The sequence below is a fragment of the Anopheles marshallii genome, chromosome 3 (genome assembly GCF_943734725.1).
Source record: "Anopheles marshallii chromosome 3, idAnoMarsDA_429_01, whole genome shotgun sequence".
NCBI lineage: Eukaryota > Metazoa > Arthropoda > Insecta > Diptera > Culicidae > Anopheles > Anopheles marshallii.
Window position 1 is genome coordinate 81710247 of NC_071327.1, and position 20993 is coordinate 81731239.

General features: G+C 44.6%; 8 protein-coding genes across 8 annotated transcripts; 6 read left to right on the top strand and 2 right to left on the bottom strand.

The window, feature by feature from the left end:
* Positions 1-1799: 1799 nt before the first annotated feature.
* LOC128715644 (E3 SUMO-protein ligase NSE2-like) lies at positions 1800-2566 on the bottom strand. The gene is made up of 3 exons (XM_053810555.1): positions 2482-2566; positions 2270-2397; positions 1800-2195 (listed from the first exon to the last, which is right to left on the bottom strand). Exons 1-3 carry the CDS (start codon positions 2564-2566, stop codon positions 1800-1802), a joined length of 609 nt encoding a protein of 202 aa, XP_053666530.1.
* Positions 2567-3360: 794 nt separating this feature from the next.
* LOC128715642 (elongation factor 1-alpha) lies at positions 3361-6068 on the top strand. Its single transcript, XM_053810552.1, has 2 exons — positions 3361-3412; positions 4636-6068. Exon 2 carries the CDS (start codon positions 4654-4656, stop codon positions 6043-6045), a length of 1392 nt encoding a protein of 463 aa, XP_053666527.1. The 5' UTR covers positions 3361-3412; positions 4636-4653; the 3' UTR covers positions 6046-6068.
* A 2798-nt stretch (positions 6069-8866) lies between these two features.
* On the top strand, positions 8867-9469 carry LOC128713234 (C-type lectin 37Db-like). The gene is made up of 2 exons (XM_053808094.1): positions 8867-9010; positions 9083-9469. Exons 1-2 carry the CDS (start codon positions 8867-8869, stop codon positions 9467-9469), a joined length of 531 nt encoding a protein of 176 aa, XP_053664069.1.
* Positions 9470-9682: 213 nt separating this feature from the next.
* LOC128716054 (C-type lectin 37Db-like) lies at positions 9683-10250 on the top strand. The gene is made up of 2 exons (XM_053810976.1): positions 9683-9805; positions 9864-10250. Exons 1-2 carry the CDS (start codon positions 9683-9685, stop codon positions 10248-10250), a joined length of 510 nt encoding a protein of 169 aa, XP_053666951.1.
* Positions 10251-11283: 1033 nt separating this feature from the next.
* On the top strand, positions 11284-11854 carry LOC128711034 (C-type lectin 37Db-like). Its single transcript, XM_053805902.1, has 2 exons — positions 11284-11409; positions 11468-11854. The coding sequence occupies exons 1-2, from the start codon at positions 11284-11286 to the stop codon at positions 11852-11854; spliced, it is 513 nt and encodes a 170-aa protein (XP_053661877.1).
* A 1824-nt stretch (positions 11855-13678) lies between these two features.
* Positions 13679-14249, top strand: LOC128711039 (C-type lectin 37Db-like). Its single transcript, XM_053805906.1, has 2 exons — positions 13679-13804; positions 13866-14249. The coding sequence occupies exons 1-2, from the start codon at positions 13679-13681 to the stop codon at positions 14247-14249; spliced, it is 510 nt and encodes a 169-aa protein (XP_053661881.1).
* Positions 14250-14660: 411 nt separating this feature from the next.
* On the top strand, positions 14661-15283 carry LOC128716133 (C-type lectin 37Da-like). Its single transcript, XM_053811054.1, has 2 exons — positions 14661-14798; positions 14906-15283. Exons 1-2 carry the CDS (start codon positions 14661-14663, stop codon positions 15281-15283), a joined length of 516 nt encoding a protein of 171 aa, XP_053667029.1.
* Positions 15284-15397: 114 nt separating this feature from the next.
* Positions 15398-19564, bottom strand: LOC128712278 (mediator of DNA damage checkpoint protein 1). Its single transcript, XM_053807173.1, has 4 exons — positions 18855-19564; positions 18600-18792; positions 16362-18536; positions 15398-15919 (listed from the first exon to the last, which is right to left on the bottom strand). Exons 1-4 carry the CDS (start codon positions 19562-19564, stop codon positions 15398-15400), a joined length of 3600 nt encoding a protein of 1199 aa, XP_053663148.1.
* Between the last annotated feature and the right edge of the window lie 1429 nt (positions 19565-20993).

Below are 20993 nucleotides of genomic sequence, written 5' to 3' on the forward strand. Positions count from 1 at the left end.
GTCCGTTTAACCGTTTTAAAATAAATCATGCTTCTCTTCATGGTGTAGAAATTCCTATCTTCCTTCTCTTGGGGATCATTGGCCATTCTTCTTCCTGCACCGAAATAAATCATTGCATCGACAATGCACGTAAGAAAGAAAGTGCACTGTTTACTGATTTCCTTTTTGCGGTCACATTCGCCTAAAAAACACGAGAAAATTTAAAAAAATCTCTGTATGGTTAAAACAAGCTGCAATGCAACCAGTTTTCATGGAGCCGTCCGTATTACTTGCAGCGCAATAAACTTTAAGGGAAAACGGGAGTGGAACTCTTACGCTGCTTTGTGGCTCTTTAAGAGAAATATCGTTCGTAAGATTGGATTGTATTCCAAGTATGTCAGGAACTGTGCTTTATACTTTTTTACTTGACACACAACTTTCTCTCAATTTGCGTTGCTAGATTCATTTATTTGTTGTCTAACTCCTACACTGTTTAAGTGCTGTTTAATTCGACCCGGAGCACCTAGAGAGTGCTTGTCTACTGCTTTCCTATTCTTCAATCACATTCCTTTAAAGCAAGCGTATTGTTAGGATGTATTGTTCGAACTAACTTCATGCTCATAATTATATTTGTACACACACATACGCAACCACCGCGTATAATTCGCTAGCTCACATGATATAAAACGAAGCATCATAAACTTTCAACCGGAGCAAGAAAAGTGAGATAAAACGGCAAAAATCTCCCAGCAGAACGGTTTCGGCTAAGCGTAGCTTACCTGTTTATTTGAAAGTTACCAGTTCCTTCTCCACGAAGGTATGCCTCCTGGTCTAAGGTTGGGACGGCTCCATAACACATTGGAACGGTTTTGCGGTAGTTCACAAGTAGTCCGGAACTTCAAATTTCGTAGCTGATCGTTACAGAATGTTCACAATGTTACTAATAAGCTTTTTTATTCAACGAATGAGTGTTGGTTCTGATTTATAATCCGGAAAATTTGCCTTCCAATAACCTTCAACTCGCGTTCTGCCACGTTCAATGTTTCACTGGTAAATGCGGTGAACCGTGAACTGCTGTGTTTAGTAGCTTCATTCTCTTTTTTGCCTTCCTTGATTTGCCAAGTTACTTCGCCTGTCGGAATTCTTATCGTTGCTCTCTTCGTGGAATGTAATATGCGTTATCGGGCAGAGTTTATCTAGGCTTGCAATCTGTATAGATGCGCAAAACTCCTAGCACAGGCCCGTGTTAGCCAGATTTGTCATCAACTAAACAGGGAAACTCGAGCTTCTTGGTATTACCGTATTACCGCGTTGGTGTGGTTCACTGTGGAAGTATTTTGTGAATTAAGTTCCCTGTGATGATTATTGGTTAAATCACTACACAATAGAGCCACATAACGCTCAATTAACTGCAAGTATGTACACACGGGTAATGATTCTGTTGCACGAGCCAAAAAAGTAGCACGCAACTCGTATGAGCTTGTGTGCGCGGACCGATTGCTGTGGAGCGGGTAAGCGATATTAACCCAAAAGCCACAAGCCAAGCAAACGCGAACGAACGCAGTATGATGCTGGGCAATTTTGTTACGATTTCACAGCTGCAATTGTCCGTGTTTCTTTGTGGAAAGTGCTAATTGTCACACTGTCGAATATTTTAAAGATGTACGAAAAGATAGGGCAAACATTTCACTACTTGACAAAATATTTTCTGTAAAACAAACGACTACAATCATACAATCTTAAGTAGAGTTTCAAACAGAAATATAACATTTATTAACAAACGATCTCTATGTAGCCTCTTACCAGTTTCGTTTGTTTCCTCACAAAAGAGCAGCACGCGCTCGCATCAATTGCTTCTGCAGTCTAATATCGACCTCTAGTAACTGTCGTTGGACGTATTGCTTCGCAAGGCAACCCATCACAGGACAGCGGACGCGCGGATTTTGCTCCAGCAGCTGTTCGATTGAACTCTTTTCATAGACATGATTGCACTGCTTATTACGCACGGGCACTTCCATCGGACGCTTCGTAATTGGATCGATGGTATTACTATCATCAGCCGCAATCATCAAATCATCATCGTCATTGTTCCGATCCTGGCTTGATTGTCCCTCTAGCGATGGGTTTAGTAGTGGTTTAGCGTATTGTATAAAGTCCTTGTACCGTTTGTGACCCTTCACCTGAGGATTCTTTTTCTCCAGCTTAGATTCGTAAGACTAGAAAAAATGTTGGCAAGATAGGAAGTCAACTAAATAAGAACATTACTAGAGCACACACGCCATTGCATTACATGGTCGAAGCTTTCCACAGTTTGCTCCGCGTACGATTCAGCCATTGCTTTACGATGGTTTCCCATTTTGCTGTCGATTAAACATAGTTTTTCTACCAGGCTGGTGTACAACTTCAAATCTTTCATTGCTGCATACAAGTGTGAAAAGAAAAGGAAATGGTTGTATATGAGGGGACATGTCGGTAATATTGGTATTTATCTTCCACAGTTACCTTCATCACCAAATTCTGCTGCCAACCGGACAGTGTTGTTAAGGCTGTCCGATACCACACGCATGTTTGCCTCGAGCATATTCATGTTGCAGATGCTATTAATACCGCTAATGCAACATAACGAAAACACTTGTTGCTAAAATTATAAAAGGACGCCAAATCGCAAAGGACCACCACTGTGTCCGCGCGCAACGAAGAAGAATGCTTTGTTTAGCAACTAATTTTAACCGCCCTTCAAAACGTAAACAATCCGGAATATGACAGCCCGACCGATATATAACCGCGAAGTTTGAACCTTCGAAGCGCTTGCTTGACTACTTTTCTAATCATGCAACTTTCTTGCAAATAATTTTTGTTTTTTTTTATCTATGCACTCCTGGAATAGAGAATTTCAATTGGAAACGTTAATTCAGATCTTGGAGCTTATCAACGCTTATTTTTACCCATTGACTATCGAGCAACCCGGAGTAGCCCAATCAACTAAAGCTGTTAAGGCAGTTTGCTGGAGAACTTCCGGTCAAGTATGCGTTTTCCATACCTGCGTTTTTTCTTATGCTGAACCTTCCAGTTCACGGACTAGTGGTGGGCACATGCACCTATAGGTTGTTTTCTTTTGGTTTATATTTTGTTCTGTAACAACATGGTTGTTGCATTATGTCAACATTTCAGAAATTTGTTATGGATCAAAATAAATTGAACCATTCACTATGCAATCTAACCTGCTTCACAATTTCTCGATAATAAAAAAAAAGTGGCATCCAGCAAATGTCAAACCTGGAATGAAAGTTCTCACTCGGAGCGGTGTAGTGATCCAACCTGCGAGTGATGCACTTTACTATATAATGGAAGGTGCCAGCCATTTTCTTCCTTCTTTTGTTCGTGTCTCTCGCCAGAACAAGTCGTTCGCTAGCCCTTTGTTTGAATTCGAATTGTAAGTGTGAAATTGTGGCATTTTGTGCGGTGTGGTTTGCTGAATCTGTAGGAAAAGTGAATTTGTCGGGCGAGATAGTACGGTGTGTGGTGTTGTGGTAATGGAGTGCAGTTTGGTGTTGCATTTGTGGGGAGCATGTTTCGAAATATGAAGAACAGGTGTAAAACGCCGTTTTTCCTAAGCCTTTGCCTTCTACCTGGACACGTGGCGGGCGAGCGAGCCGTGAATGGTTTCGTTACAATTCTCGTAATTTTCTTAAACATTTCGTGCTAGTGCGCAAGTGGGTAAAGTATGAGATAGACTTTTCTAGCAAAATGATTCCCTTCTTTTTGTGGAACCATCTGGTCTGGTTGCAAATTTTTGCTGGGTTGTGTACCGGCTTCTGCTGAAATGGTGATTTTAACACGTGGAGTAAGAATCAGTATTCGTGTATGGCGCAGCGTTTGTGTTGTGTTTCATCGCGTAAAATGCCAGTGTTCATGGGTTGCAATGCGATATTTTAGCCGAAATATGTGCTTTTTGCCCGCTTTCAATGGGAAGAACAGATATTCAAACATGGCGCCTGGGCATTGTTTCTGGAAAAAGGCAGACATGGTGGGAAGGGAGAAAGAACTAGAAACCGGGCAGCCATTTTGGATTGGTCTGCTGCAAACCTTTTGGTGTGTTGAACAAAGTAGGTTCTGGAGTAGAAAAGTGTTCGGCTTTCTTCAAAGCTGGCTCTCCAATTTCACAACACCTGAGTGATGAAATACGATTATCATTTTCGCATGGTAAAGTGCACTTCCGGCTTATTTGCCAGCGTGAGTCACTTGCGATGGAAAAATTGACCGCATGGATTTAGCCGATTTGGATGTTCATGTGTGTGTATGCGTGTTAACCGTCGTCTGCCGATGTGTGCCGAGTGCAAACCACAGGCGGTGATGTGGATGCATACACATACACACACACACACACGCGCGCGCTCTCGCTTTATGGATCAGAGAGAGTGTGTGCGTGCTAGCTGGAATAGAGAAACGAGTGTGCATACGTGTATGTCCGGCAAATCTGGAAAGTCAGCAACAGCACACCAACACAGAAGCACACCAAAAGAAATTATCTCATCTAAAAATTCGCAACGTCTGCTTTAACTACTACAGAAGCAGTTTTCCCACGTTCGGGGCGTACTACTGGGCGAAGACTGATTTTTTCAATTAATTTTTACTTCTTTTTTCTGCTTTCTCCAGTGAACGGTCTACATCAAAATGGGTAAGGAGAAGACTCATATTAACATCGTCGTCATCGGACACGTCGATTCTGGCAAGTCGACCACCACCGGACATTTGATCTACAAATGCGGCGGTATCGACAAGCGTACGATTGAGAAGTTCGAGAAGGAAGCTCAGGAAATGGGCAAGGGTTCGTTCAAGTATGCCTGGGTCCTGGACAAGCTGAAGGCCGAACGTGAGCGTGGTATCACCATCGATATTGCGCTGTGGAAGTTCGAAACCTCCAAGTACTACGTCACCATCATCGACGCCCCGGGACATCGTGATTTCATCAAGAACATGATCACCGGAACGTCGCAGGCCGATTGTGCCGTGCTGATCGTCGCCGCCGGTACCGGTGAGTTCGAGGCCGGTATCTCGAAGAACGGACAGACCCGCGAGCACGCCCTGTTGGCCTTCACGCTTGGTGTGAAGCAGCTGATCGTCGGTGTGAACAAGATGGACTCAACCGAGCCACCGTACAACGAGGCCCGTTTCGAGGAAATCAAGAAAGAAGTGTCGTCGTACATCAAGAAGATCGGTTACAACCCGACCGCCGTCGCATTCGTACCGATTTCTGGTTGGCACGGAGACAACATGCTGGAACCGTCGACGAAGATGCCCTGGTTCAAGGGATGGGCTGTCGAGCGCAAGGAGGGTAAGGCTGACGGCAAGTGCCTGATCGAGGCTCTGGATGCCATTCTGCCTCCGAGTCGTCCGACCGACAAGCCGCTGCGTCTGCCGCTCCAGGACGTGTACAAAATTGGCGGTATCGGAACAGTACCGGTCGGTCGTGTGGAAACCGGTGTGTTGAAGCCCGGTACCGTGGTCGTGTTCGCCCCGGTCAACCTTACCACTGAAGTAAAGTCGGTGGAAATGCACCACGAAGCGCTGCAGGAAGCCGTCCCCGGAGACAACGTTGGTTTCAACGTAAAGAACGTGTCGGTGAAGGAACTGCGTCGTGGCTACGTCGCTGGTGACTCCAAGAACGCACCACCCAAGGGTGCCTCCGACTTTACCGCCCAGGTTATCGTGCTGAATCACCCGGGACAGATTAGCAACGGTTACACGCCGGTGCTCGATTGCCACACCGCTCACATTGCGTGCAAGTTCTCCGAAATCAAGGAGAAGGTCGATCGTCGTTCCGGCAAATCGACTGAGGACAACCCGAAGTTCATCAAGTCGGGTGATGCCGCTATCGTGATCCTGGTGCCGTCGAAGCCGTTGTGCGTCGAATCGTTCCAGGAGTTCCCGCCGCTCGGACGTTTCGCCGTGCGTGACATGAGACAGACGGTCGCTGTCGGTGTCATCAAGGCCGTCAACTTCAAGGATGCTTCCGGTGGCAAGGTCACCAAGGCCGCTGAGAAGGCCACCAAGGCCAAGAAATAGCCGCCAACTGGTGCCCACAATAAAAAGCAACACTACAACGCCGCCAACATAAACGATACAACAACAACCACCCTTATTACCGCCAGCAACATCCTCGAGAAACACCAGCACCACGACCACCACCTTGCGTACGCAGCAGCAGCCACTTCTGGCGGCGGCAACATAACACCACCATCATCATCATCGACCGTAGCTGGTTACAGCAGTGGCGCCGGTGAAGTTGACGAACAGCAGCAGCAACAGAAGCCGCAACATCCTGGCAGTAGTAGCAGCAGCAGCAGCAGTAGTGTGTCCTCCTCCACCTACACTACCTACGTCCGATGGTTGATCGACATCAAAACGTACCACCATTTCCATCGGAAAACATTCAGACGAAAAGAATACGGGATCTTTAATTCATTCCTTGATTACTCGTACATAATTAATATCGTAAAACTATTAATTATTAATATTTAAAAGCGAGCAGGCGCGGAAACGAAAGGAAAACGGAGCCGGGATGAAATTAACGATACAACAACACACATCAGAACCGGGTAGAAGAAACACATTGCTATTTTTCAGACTAATATGATGAGACTTATGGATAGGAATTGTTTTTTTTACATAGAAGCTTTTTTGCTCGTTTATTTACGGGTAGAAAGAACTCAGAAATAGAATTGGAAACGACATTAATGCGCAAGGAGTGAGGAAGGAGTGGATGGAGGATGTGAAAAAATAAGGAACAATAAGAAGAATCCTTGAAAAAAAACATTTCATTTGTTTCTATTTGTTACGTGATCGAAAATAGATGACACAAAACTAGCAAAAGAAAAACATACTTCATTCTTCTACAGGTTGTTTCTATAATTGAATTAGCTATTTTCGCATGTCCTGAAATGCTTGAACATATTGCAATCCAACAGGTGTTTGTGCATAATAATAGCAGACTTGCCGAAGGAATACTGAATGCCTTCGTAGGGGGTCCACGGTTGATCTCTACATTTTTTTTCGGTATTGTTGCTTTGTGACCTTTTCTTGCTCCTCTTCTGCGAAGATAATAGACAAAAACAGTTCGGCGAGTGTTGGAGAAGAAAAATCGGTCGGGTGTAAGGAATGTATCTGGCAATTTAGTTACGTTTTGGTTCGTTGAACATGAATAAGAACAAAACGAAATAGTGATATTTCTTCCCGTGATGGTTCAGTGAAGATAAGTTTTCCGTATAACAAATTTCGGTTTCTTCATCCATTTTGCATGGTTTTGTTCAAATTTAGTAGAAAGTACTCTAAGCACTAAAAGGCTAATTTATTCGGAAACTGGTGGTGAATTCACCACCATCGTGTGGTTTTGAAAGTGAAAGAAGGAAATGAGGGCCGCAACATGCGGGCTCTCTGATGCACATCATCCCTTTCACTGGTGGTCAATGAGTGGCTTTCACATTGGAGACTGATCTCCCTTAGCAACAGACAACACAATGCTGGCACAAATGCAACACCCGATCGCGAAATTCATGCGCCTACTGCAGCTGATTGATCGATTTAGCCACATTGAGGTTATGTGACACGCGGAACGGTGCAAGCAGGAGGGATTGTGATTGCCTTGCCACGATGAAATGATTGCCTGCCACGCAGCTACAGAAATACAAGCCCCATCCAGCCACGTTACAATAATTTCTTGATCTCATTTTACGATGGATTAACAATCCTACCGGAAAGGCCAACATGCACACCGCAAAGAAGACAAAATGCAGGAGGCATAGAAAAGGTCATTGGAACAAGAGTCACGCATATCACCACCACCATCAAGTTGGCACATTCGCAAAGAAGGGAAGCAAAACTTGATCGCAATATGTGTTTATTGCACATGCGTTGGTGTTTTTGAGATAGGTGTGTGTGTGGCCGGAACAGTATGGCTGTTCCATGTTCGGAGCATGTTGTCCAGAAGCTATTTTTATACCGGCCGGCATTTTCGTAATGGCTCTTTGAATAAATTTTTTCTCTTACACTCAGCCTACTTTGGTGGTGTGTGAATGTCTTCCAAGCTTTGAAGGGCGTATTGCATAAATTGGCGGTGATTTTTGCACGTGTGAGTTACGATGGCGGGTGTACAAGTGTTAGTGCAGCCGAACGATGATGCTGGAGATTGCGCCGCAGGATGGAAAAGTGTTTGGTATAACAGTTCGGTAAGGTATTTTAAAATGTTTTAAAATGTTTTTTTTTTATTTAGATTGTACTTATTTATGTTCTTCAATCCAGAGATATTTTTTAGTATGTTTGTATTTCTTAAAATATATTCAAAATCTATAATGTAACAGCCAACAGCGATGCCATCCTCGCGACTTGAAGTCAGTGAGGTTGAACAGATTGAGGTAGATATTTTAATGTCTTGCTCAGTGTTCCCCAAATGTGGAAAATGCATCAATGTGACCTCTAGCAACGGGAAAGATGCCCTTTTCTTCCAAAAATAAAATCACCAGAATCAATTGAGACGGCCGGATGAGATGCACCAAAAATAGAAACAAATCGGACTGGGTGTATGCATTCTGTAACATTGTACAGTTCTATTGATACCAATGTATTATTTTTCTTCGGGAAATTGGAGAACATTCACTTCAAGTTGAAGTATGATAGACCTGAAAAATTACTTTATAGACAGGTTAATCAACAATAGATGATTTTTTTATGTGCGTTACAATGTTACTTCTTTTAACAAGAGTACGTATTCTGTGATAGAGTACGTTCTGATAAGGTCTATTTGCAAATATAACGAGTCTGACGGTCAGTTACGTTCCAAGAATCCATTGCGATTAAACGAGCAAGCATCTTCAAGTAGCTGTGCAACGCCATGAAGCACTCCTTTGTGACTCCAATTGTAGCTATTTTAACAGTTTCCTTGTTGTTTCAATTTCAAATATCAGCCATTAGCCATGATGCGATATCGTTTAGAGTTTTGCAGCAGAAATCTTACTACTTTGGTTCTACCTTTAAGGTAAGTCAAATATATGCGATACTTTTTAGTACCCATTCCCAGTTATAACCGTTTTGCCTTTCTCGTCTGCAGCTAAACTGGCACAAGGCGTCTGCATTCTGTAGGTCTCAAGGTTTATTCCTAGTGTCGATCAATAACCAAGAGCAACTGGATGGAGTAATTGACTATGTAAAGAAAAGTGGCTTTTTTAACACCGACAAGACGCTACAGATGTGGACCTCGGGGAACGATCTGGGAGAGCAGAATCAATTCATCTGGACATCGACGGGTGAACGGATAGTGCTCGATCGTTGGTCCGTGGGCGAGCCTAACCATGCGAAAGAGAACGACTGCATAATAGAGCAGTGTGTAGTACTGCAGCACTACGAGCCTCCAGTACCCGGTGGAGCAAACTATTCGTTAGACGATAGGACTTGCCATAGGGAATATTACTTTATGTGTGAATCGTTAGATAGTTAGAAGCATTTGTTCGAAGAACCGAAGAAAAGTTTAAGAAGAAAACACTTCCAGCACGATCGTAACTTAGCTTAAAAATTACTGATAGAGCATGCTCAGCAAAACAGCAAGATTTCTTTCCGATAAGGCGAACGTAAACTCAATCCGGCATTTCGCATCCCTACGTATGGCAAATAATTCCAATAGAAGCAGTTTGTTTGAAACCATAGTTATGAAATGACGAAACTACAAGCAGTGTTCCTTGTCTTGCTAAGTGTGCAGAAGTTGTTGGCGCAGGATAGTGAAGTCACGTTTGGGATATTCCGTCAGAAGGAGTACTATTTCAGCAACTCCTTCAAGGTTAGTGTAGGAATTAACTAATGTAGGAATTAAATAAACAACACAATTGCATCCACAGCTGAATTGGTTCAAGGCGGTAGAGTACTGTCGTTTGCGAGGAATGTTCCTGCTGTCGGTAAGGAACCCCGAAGAGCGGGAAGCTGTTATCGAGTATCTGACCAGCACGGGCTACCCAAAAACGCATAGCAGCTTTATCTTTTGGACATCTGGAAACGACCTGGGTGAGGAGGGAGAATTCCACTGGGCTTCGACCGGAGAACGGTTTAACTACCTGAATTGGAGACAAGAGGAACCGAGCGGCATGAGCGGCGGTGAGGATTCCAGAAAAGAGGACTGTTGCCACGTAGGGTACTGGTCGGGACATGGTGCAAACTATAACTACACATTCAATGATCGATCATGTGATCAAAAATTATTGTTCCTCTGTGAAACACTTCCGGCATGATGCTGCAATCTAATATGTACAATGAGGTCCTATTTTCGGTTATCCATGTAACGGAAAAGAACTTGAAGAAGGTTATGATGAGATGACTAATAAAAGGCACAAATAGAACGAAGAAAAGGCCAGATCGAGTTGATCGAGACGTTTGAAGAATTCATAGATCGTTGCGGATCGGAAATACCTTAGGTCTTCCTTAGGTTCGGTTAAAGCACTAAAAGATGAGATATACGGCATGGAGCTTATGCGCTGCAACGTTGCGAACTATCTCGAATCGCTTGCAAAAATGCGTAAGCGTATAGATTGGGACACAAACACAATGATGCGTGGACATTGTGTGAATTGTCTCCACGTAGAAAGAGTTTCCAAGTTCTGAGAGTTGCCAAAGACACAGTGGCTTGTCTGAGGCGGAACCAGGAAACAGTGGCTTTGCCTTCTCCTGACACCAGGTGCGTAGCGCACGACTATTGTGGGTGATCACGGCCAGCAAGATGCTGAAATGTGCATGTTGGTAATTTAGCTTACTTAGATGTAGCATAATAATACTTTAACCTTCCACGATTATTACGTTGTTTTAAAGCTGCAACTATACTGGCTCAATGCAGTTCCGTAAGATCCCATAATGCTTCTTCGTGGGTGTATCGTTACATGGTTAGATGCTGTAGTTTATTGGAGTTGAGCCAAACCTGTGGAATAGGTAGTTGTAGAAGTTATTTTCACATCATATGAAATGACAATGAACCAAACGTGCCGAAGAAATGTTCCACGCTGGGCCAAGAGCACGAGCGTCTTATACTTTTCTTGATAGACCATGTTCGGCATTGCTTTACCACATCCTTCTTCCGATAAGGCGAGGTCAACTCAATCCGACCTCTTTGCGTGTGTGCGTGGATTGAAACAGGTTCTTCGTCGTGCTTGTTCCAATCAATAGTTTTGTGTTAGTATTGCGCTCTTCATTCGTCCGGCTCTGTACAGACGCGATATTGAAGACATTGAATCAGTCTGATAGAAGCAGTTTGTCCGAAACGATTGCAAAGAAATGGCGAAACTACAAATAGTGTTCTTGCTTGTTCTGCTAACGGTACTGAAGCTATCGGCCCAGGAAAGTGACATCACGTTCGGGGTTTTCCGCCAGAAGGAATACTACTTCAGCAACTCCTTCAAGGTTAGTGTAGGAATTAACTAATGTAGCAATTAAATAAACAACACAATTGCAACCACAGCTGAATTGGTTCAAGGCGGTAGAGTACTGTCGTTTGCGAGGAATGTTCCTGCTGTCGGTAAGGAACCCCGAAGAGCGGGAAGCTGTTATCGAGTATCTGACCAGCACGGGTTACCCAAAAACGCATAGCAGCTTTATTTTTTGGACATCTGGAAACGACCTGGGTGAGGAGGGAGAATTCCACTGGGCATCGACTGGAGAACGGTTTAACTACCTGAATTGGAGACAAAACGAACCGAGCGGCATGAGCGGCGGTGAGGATTCCAGAAAAGAGGACTGTTGCCACGTAGAGTACTGGTCGGGACATGGTGCAAACTATAACTACACATTCAATGATCGATCATGTGATCACAAATTATTGTTCCTCTGTGAAACACTTCCGGCATGATGCTGCAATCTAATATGTACAATGAGGTCCTATTTTCGGTTATCCATGTAACGGAAAAGAACTTGAAGAAGGTTATGATGAGATGACTAATAAAATGCACAAATAGAACGAAGAAAAGGCCAGATCGAGTTGATCGAGACGTTTGAAGAATTCATAGATCGTTTAGTAACCTTTAACGAAGATGTTCGTTCAGCAAGGCTTAACGAGCCATCTGTACCGGAAATACCTTAGGTCTTCCTTAGGTTAAGTTAAAGCACTAAGAGTTGACATATACGGCATGGAGCTTGTGCGCTGTCAGCAACGTTGCGAACTATCCCGAATCGCTTGCAAAAATGCGTAAGCGTATAGATTGGGACACAAACACAATGATGCGTGGACATTGTGTGAATTGCCTCCACGTAGAAAGAGTTTCCAAGTTCTGAGAGTTGCCAAAGACACAGTGGCTTGTCTCAGGCGGAACCAGGAAACAGTGGCTTTGCCTTCTCCTGACACCAGGTGCGTAGCGCACGACTATTGTGGGTGATCACGGCCAGCAAGATGCTGAAATGTGCATGTTGGTAATTTAGCTTACTTAGATGTAGCATAATAATACTTTAACCTTACACGATTATTACGTTGTTTTAAAGCTGCAATTATACTGGCTCAATGCAGTTCCGTAAGATCTCATAATGCTTCTTCGTGGGTGTATCGTTACATGTAGAGATGTGAATAATCACTCTTTTCAATGATTTAAATCGGAGCCAAAGAGTAGGTTTAAAGATTTGAAACCTTTACTCACTCTTTTGAGATTCATTAAAAAATATTACACTGCATTTATGTTTTTACCACTCTTTTGCGTTTATACTCACTCTTACTCTCTGTGCCGACTAGAAACTCACTCAGGAGTGAGTAAAACTGTTTTATCACTCTTAGGATTATAATCACTCTGTAAGAGTGAGTAAAAGAGTATTATCACTCTTTGGATTATAATCACTCTGTAAGAGTGAGTAAAAGAGTATTATCACTCTTTTGGGATTGTAAGCACCGAGGATGAGTGAGAAAACGTGTTTTATCACTCTCTTTGGATTTTATTCATCGCCCGCCAGGGGATCCCCTGTCATTTCCTGGACGTTTTCTCACTCATCCTCGGTGCTAACAATCCCAAAAGAGTGATAATACTCTTTTACTCACTCTTACAGAGTGATTATAATCCAAAGAGTGATAATATTCTTTTACTCACTCTTACAGAGTGATTATAATCCTAAGAGTGATAAAACAGTTTTACTCACTCCTGAGTGAGTTTCTAGTCGGCACAGAGAGTAAGAGTGAGTATAAACGCAAAAGAGTGGTTAAAGGAGTCATAAAAACTCTTCGTGCTGATTTATATTCATTCACTCTCTCGAAGGTTTCAAATCACTCACTCACTCTTACTCAGCGTGCACATCTCTAGTTACATGGTTAGATGCTGTAGTTTATTGGAGTTGAGCCAAACCTGTGGAATAGGTAGTTGTAGAAGTTATTTTCACATCATATGAAATGACAATGAACCAAACGTGCCGAAGAAATGTTCCACGCTGGGCCACGAGCACGAGCGTCTTATACTTTTGTTGATAGACCATGTTCGGCATTTCTTTACCACATCCTTCTTCCGATAAGGCGAGGTCAACTCAATCCGACCTCTTTGCGTGTGTGCGTGGATTGAAACAGGTTCTTCGTCGTGCTTGTTCCAATCAATAGTTTTGTGTTAGTATTGCGCTCTTCATTCGTCCGGCTCTGTACAGACGCGATATTGAAGACATTGAATCAGTCTGATAGAAGCAGTTGGTCCGAAACGATTGCAAAGAAATGGCGAAACTACAAATAGTGTTCTTGCTTGTTCTGCTAACGGTACTGAAGCTATCGGCCCAGGAAAGTGACATCACGTTCGGGGTTTTCCGCCAGAAGGAATACTACTTCAGCAATTCCTTCAAGGTTAGTATGACTGAACCTTATTAAGGCGAGAATAAAAAAAACATCAAATTTTCACCCAAAGCTCAACTGGTTTAAGGCGGTAGAGTACTGCCGATCGCGTGGAATGTACCTGTTGTCGATAAGGAACGCCGAGGAACGGGAAGCTGTCATCGAGTATCTGACCAGCACGGGCTACCCAAAAACGCACAAAACCCTTTACGCCTGGATATCCGCAAACGATCTCGGTGAGGAGGGAGAATTCCACTGGGCATCGACCGGAGAGCGTGTTAACTACCAGAACTGGAGCGAAACCGAACCGAACGACTACAAGATCGACGATTGCACCGGGGAAGACTGCGCCATCCTGGAGTATTGGTCGGAGGGTGGTGCAAACTATAACTACACATTTAACGATCGATCCTGTATGCGGGAATTTCTGTTCCTCTGTGAAACGCTTCCGGCATGAGGTTTAGATTCGGTGTGACCTATTTTTAACAAAATATAAGTAAACCGTAAACAACAACAATCGCTGTGCATTATCGCTCTCTTTTCAAGTTCTCGGTTATATGACCCTTGGTCAAGGTGCTTTATGGGAAGTGTGGGAGCATGCTTCGAATCCGATAAACCCAAGCAAAGACCTTCAATCTACGGGCAGTAATCATGAATCCAAACAACGGAAACCCCACCAAAACTGGTTTCGGGCAATGTAATCGTTCAGACAAACATCAACATAAAACTTTGCACTGCACCAAGACACGCAGCGATCGTATCGTGAAGCACCGGTTTGTGCGTAAATTCCAACCATCTGTTGAGTGTGTAACGGACACGATCGCGGTCAGTGTTCATTGTGTATTGGACATCGTACAAGCAAGCAACGATGGAGTCGAAACGATTGGCACATCTGATCGTGCTCATGATCAGCTTCCTTGCAGTGGGTTTTATAAGCACGCAAAAGGATGTCAACACGTTCGGAATCTTCCGTGAGAAGTCCTATTACTTTGGTAACACGTTTAAGGTAGGCAAGTTTGTGTGTCTTCACTCAATTATGTCTGTCCCCAGACTAAATGGTCAAGTAAATAAATCTAAAAATGGGTTGTCCTTCCATCTAACCCCATATCGCAGCTCAACTGGTACAAGGCGTCGGAATACTGCAGGACGCGTGGTATGTTCCTGGTAGCGATCAACAACGACGAGCAGCTGAATGGTGTGGTGGAGTATATCGAGAAGAGCGGTTTTACAAAAACACACGGCATTCTGCACATGTGGACCGCCGGTAACGATCTCGGGGAGGAAGGCCAGTTCTTCTTTTCGTCCACCGGCGAACGGTTAACGTACGATCGTTGGACCAAAAACGAACCGAACAATGCGATGCACGATAACTGCACGTACGAGAACTGCGTTGTGCTGGAGTACTTCCAACCGTGGTCCATCAACTACACCTTCGACGATAGACAATGCGGTGCGGAAAACTTTTTCATGTGCGAAACCGTGTACGAATAAGTGTGTGTTTTATTAAAACTCATCTAACGTAGAGAGTTGTTCGTCTACTAAGTGTACTTACTCTACTATCAGTCTTTAAACAAACCAAAGAATATCAAAACGAACAATCGTTTTCTACTCTACGCGATACTTCTTCGACAGCTTCTTTACCTTGTTGAGGGTAATGCTGTCCAGAATCCATGCCGGAGCTACCGCAATCTGTCCTTCGATCGGTGCCGCATCACTGTCGCTCGGGTCTACGACTAGAAACTTTGCCCGGGCCGCATTGCCGGTCACCTTCCCGCGGCACAGCAGTATAAGCTCGCGCAACTGCTGCTCAGGAATGGCACAACGGGGCGATATCCAGAACGGTGCGTAGTCAGCAAGCAGCTCATTACGGTACAGACTACCGAACGCTTGCCGTTCGCTACGATTAAGCTGCACCGCGCGGGAAAAGTCGCGCAGCTCAAACCGTTCCTCCGACAGCCATCGGCCCGCTTGGTATGACTCGACGATCCATTCGTAGCGCACAATCCAGAGACCTCGTATAAGCGCACGGAGCAGATTGATCGTGCGGCGCGATTCGAGCGTTACCAGATGGGTGGTGTTGTCGGTGACGTTCGCCTCTATTATGAACCCATCGAGGCTAGCGATGGCCTGTTGGGGATGGGCAGAATAGTAAAATTATTCTTTAAACGGTTTTGTTCTGATCTGGTCTCCTCCGCGCGAGAGGTTGAAAATATCGTGCTTGCTTGAATAAGTACACCGAAAGTAATAATGCTCGTTTTCGATTAGAATGAACACGAAACAGACTTTATTGCGACGGCTCCCAAGACGTAGCCCCCAAAACTAAGGAAGGTTAATGCACTCGAAACAAAATAAGGAAAAATCAGACAATCAAATACTAAAAATACCGTGCTATATTAAATCTACCATCGATCATTCGCACTTCTACTCGGCCTTCCATTTTCGACAGTCATTAAGCTATTGAAGCGATTGAATCAGAATCATACACATCCTTCAAGTGCCTTTCCTCCCCTTCTAACCCTTCACGATTCCTTCAATCCTATCCCCAGAAATTCTACTAATGAAACCGTACCTCCTTTACGAATGTGCTCTGCTCGGTGTGCAGATTAGTGGTGGCCAAATATTGTCGCGGCAACTCGGTCGCGGGTTGTTGTGACGCCATCGTTGGTAAGCCACGCCCGATTGGGAAAAGAGTTTTCCTTGTATCTTCTTTCCCAGCCGGGCGCTGGGTGGGATCGATCGGTGATGTGAACAGTGCGGTGGTGCGCCGTTTCCTGCTCGACAACGCGGTTGTTGTTGGGTGTTTCGTACCAATTGCAGTTGGGGCCAGTGAGCGTCGTTTGGGCGTTGGTTTGGTGATTGCCGTCGCCGGTGATTTACGGACGCCCACTACTTCCTCTTCGGTCGTTTGGATGTTAAAAAGCTTTCGTTTCCGTGGCGCTTCAGTCGTTGTGGCATCTTGTTGTGTTGATTTTTCACATGACTTGGATGCCTTCCGGTAGTACGCGTCTAGGGAAGTTTGTAGTGGCTGTGGCGTAGGAGACTTTAACACCGCTGCAACACTCTCCACAGAGCTGGCCTCTTCGGATGTTTCATCACATTCGATTGGCTTTGCAGACGCTTTTGCTGCTGCTGCTGCTTGTCGATTGATCTCGGTCAACCGCTGACCCATAATGTCCATCGTGATGTCAAAAACGGTACGTCGTCGCCGATCGGGCGCGCGAGTTGAACTGAAGAGAAGCGAATCGTTGTACTGCTCTAGCAGGGTCTTTCGACCGTTTAAAGCAGAAATGGCAGAATCTGCAGATATTGGCGTAGAACTGGAGGTAGGATTTGGCTTATTGACGATACTGCTACCATCAGCATTTGTCAGGCGAGAATGTGATGGTTCCGGTGGCGTTTCGGTCACCTCCAGTGGTTCCATCGGGGTGTCGGAGTTCCTTGGAGTGCCGAGTGTCATTCTACGTCTTGCAGTGGTGGATAATACTATCGAGGATCGTGCTGTATCGCTTTGCACCGGAACCATTCCGTCCATTGCACTCTCTACGGAAGGAATAAATAGCGTCCGACGTCGATTACGGTTCTGAAGTTCGTTTCGTTTAGGATCATTGCCTTCTTCCGATGAAATGCTTATCACCGATCCGATACTGTTTAATTTCGTCAAATCAACCGCAGTGAGTTTATTGCCACTTTTTGTTTGATTTTGGCCAATTATGCTAGACATTTCCATGTCTTTCGGCGAACAGATAGTGTTGCACACCGTCGCGTTACGTGTCTTCGTAGAAGTCTTTGTTACATCCATCGATATCGCGGCTAAGGGTGGCGTATTCTCCTCATTACCGAATGCAATCGTCTTCCGTCGAGATCGTTTGTTCACCGTCGTGATGGAAACCGGGGTGTGGGTACGATCAAAAGTAACAGCTTCCTTTGCAACAGTGATAGGCTTTTTTGGTGCAACCTTCGCTGGCATTGGGTATTTTTGCTGGTTGAGATCGCTCTTCTCACCTAGACTAGTTTGGTTGTTCAGAGCAGAGAGATTATCCATTTCTGCCGCGTTCGAGATGATTGCGCTACGACGCGTACGAATCGTTCTGGTTGTCGTTACAGGTGATTGGGTAACGCTTGGATTAACGATACTTTTACGACGGTTCGAAACATTGGTGTTCTCTGTTGAAGACGATTCCTCAGCCGCTGCTGCTGGTACGATTGTTTTACGGCGATTTCTAACCGAAGTTTGTTTGGGTGTTTCATCAATCACATTCGGGTTAGCTGCAGATTCCTCTTCAACGTTCGTCATTTGCGGTGTAAACATGACCGTTTGGCGCCGTGATCTTGGTGTGGCAGACTTTGGTCCCGTTCCAACGAATAATGCACGCCGTGATGAACTATCAATCGTTATTTGCGGTGTTTCATCTCTGGTAGTAGTTGGTGTCGTGCTAACGGTCTGATCATCCTCTTCCCGATCCATGGGAGTTGGAGTAGATCGAAACCGTTCCAGGATGCGCATCGGTGCCGCCTGAAGAAGTTGATCGTACTCATCGATCGGTCCTTCGGCCGAGCTGTTTATTTGATGTTCTGCCTCAAAGTCATTCAGTATACGCTCCAGCCGATCGTCTTTACGAATTCGATGCAGAACGGGCAACTTTGACGGTGGGGATATCACGGTAACAGCTGCCTTTGATTTGGCGGTAACATTTGGACGCTTCTTGGCCGCTTCCTCTGCTCCAGGTTGCATCGATTTTTGACGCTGAAAAGTGAAAAGGTATGTGAAACTGAAATATGTCATAAAACCTAGGAGTAATGAACTCACCCGAATACGCTTGAAAAGATCCGGATTTTCGTATCGTTCCAGATTGGATATTTTAAAGTCGTTCGGATTCATCAGACAGGTGTGTCGTTTACAAGCCTCGATCCACAGTATCGACACGATCGGAATGTCCATCTTTTTCGCTTTTTGGTACGTGGAAAGCAACCCATCCTTGAAGATAACGTGTGTTGTATCTCTACAATCGAAAGAAATAAGTGATTAACGTTTCGACAAACAATTCTCAGCAACAGTAATTACCTTAACAATCTCTCGTTGACCTTCGCTCCCAGCGACGCAATATGTTCCTTTATCCCTTCCGAACGATTGTCCGTACCGGAGCGCACCTCCACGTACACACAAACGTCTCGCATAATATCCTGAATCGTTCGCTTTTCCTGCGCAAGCCTTTCCTCGGCCGTGATGATGTCCTGCTCGGCGTACGATATATCAAAGTTACCGTACGCGTTGCGTTTGGAAGCCGAATTTAAAGCACGCACCGCGCGCAATCTGGCCGTCGCCGAAGGACTGTTAAAATCACGCATCAGCAGTTGCATGTGACGATTGGGTGGAACGGCAGCGTCCACTACTGGCGGCGTAATACATCGCATAGCGTCCGGAGTTTGGTTCAGCAGGTTTAGCTCAAATGGTGAGCTTCTGCCAGACAGGCAGCTATCGAAGGACTCATCTGCCGTACGCTGTGATTCGGGTCCGTCGGATGAGTTCTGCCTAAACAGTGGCTCATCGCTTGGTGTCGATAGGAGACGCGTCAGAAGCGCTTCGTGCAGACTCTTTCTTCTACCGGGAGTCGCCACTTCGTCATACGAGCTGGTGTTAGGCAGATGTTGCATGGTGGGCGGTGTGACGGTTTTATGAATCTGTACCGACGAATGAACTCCAAACCCCACCGAAAGCCGTTTTTGCTTAGGTGACAAATGGACGCTAGTGTGGCCAAGCATCACTCGCTGCATTGCGATTGGGTTATTTGTGCTCCTTGCTTTTATCACACATGCGAGATAAAGTAAACTTTAAGTTGTTGGCATTATCACATACTTTGTAACTATCAATAGATTGAGATTTTTCCCACGAAACAACTCACGAAAAATGCAAACGCAATAGCAGGCGTAATTCAATGCGTGCACAGTACGTGACGCAGAAGAACTTTTGAGCCAAACGGTTGAATATGTCAAAAGGAGCTGTCAAATGCAGCTTAGGCCCGGTTGACACAAGCCTCTATGTATTACGATCAGCTGCATGCGCACGTTTGAAAATCAACGTTTTGTGTGATTTGTGTTTTTGAACAAAAATTATCTCCAGTTTTATTTCATTTCTTCTGCAGTAATGAGGTGAGTTGAGGTGTTTAGTTGCGGATCAAACGCAATTAGTTGTGAACTGTAGTGCAAATACAAGAAATTAAAACATAGGATAAGGACAATGTTCTATTCTCGGTATTTTAATGGGAATGTAAACAAATAGCATGAACTTCGATTTGGACCATCTTTTTAAGATCAATGTGATCACAGTTTTATATAATGTAATGTCGACACTGATGGTAAAAATTAAGTCATCCCGCTGATGCGCTTTTGCAGCTTTGTTTTTTCCGCCAATGTGCATTCAAGTCATCCGTTGCGTGCTGCAACGTCTTTCTGACCGATTATCTTTCCCCTTTCTGTTCTGTCTGATACGACCTTGGCTCGAACATGCACCGATCGTACGGTAAAACCTCCAACGAAGGACCTCCGTTTTAGAATCAATCAAACGGGTGAATATTTATGAAACAACTTGCACCAAAAAATCCATATCATTATCATCGCCCAGCCATCCCGGATCGACCAGGATGGTGTCCGCCGCCGTCAACTGTTTGGTCCCTCGAGGGTGTGGCAACGTCTTCCAGGGTGTTCTCCCGGTTGCGAATGCCGGCTTTTGCTTTCGAGTGGCGTAAAACGACAGCATAAGAAGCTGCCTGCCTTTCTTCTGACACCTTTGGGGGGCTATAATTATGTAAACGGTTTTCCTGCGGATTCGGATAATCGATTAAAGGAAGAAGCGGGAAAACGATCATCATGCACTCGCGGGTGAGGTAATGCTGGCAGGCAGGTATTTCGGTTTTGTTTTTGAGTGTGGTTTGCTGTCTTGGGTCGTTTGCCAACAGTTTGATGTTGAGGAATTTTCGATAAATGTTCGCTTTAGGAGATGGTACGAAGTTAGATTGTTTAGTGTTCTGCGGTGGGTAATGCTACTTAAGAATAGATAAAATTAACACAATTTGATGGTATTTTTCAGATGAGCTTAGCCTGGACACAATACAAATTGTTTAGCATCATTCATCAATTCACGAAGATAAGTGTACATCTTCATAATATTACAGGTACAAATGAACTACTGCACATGAGATACATC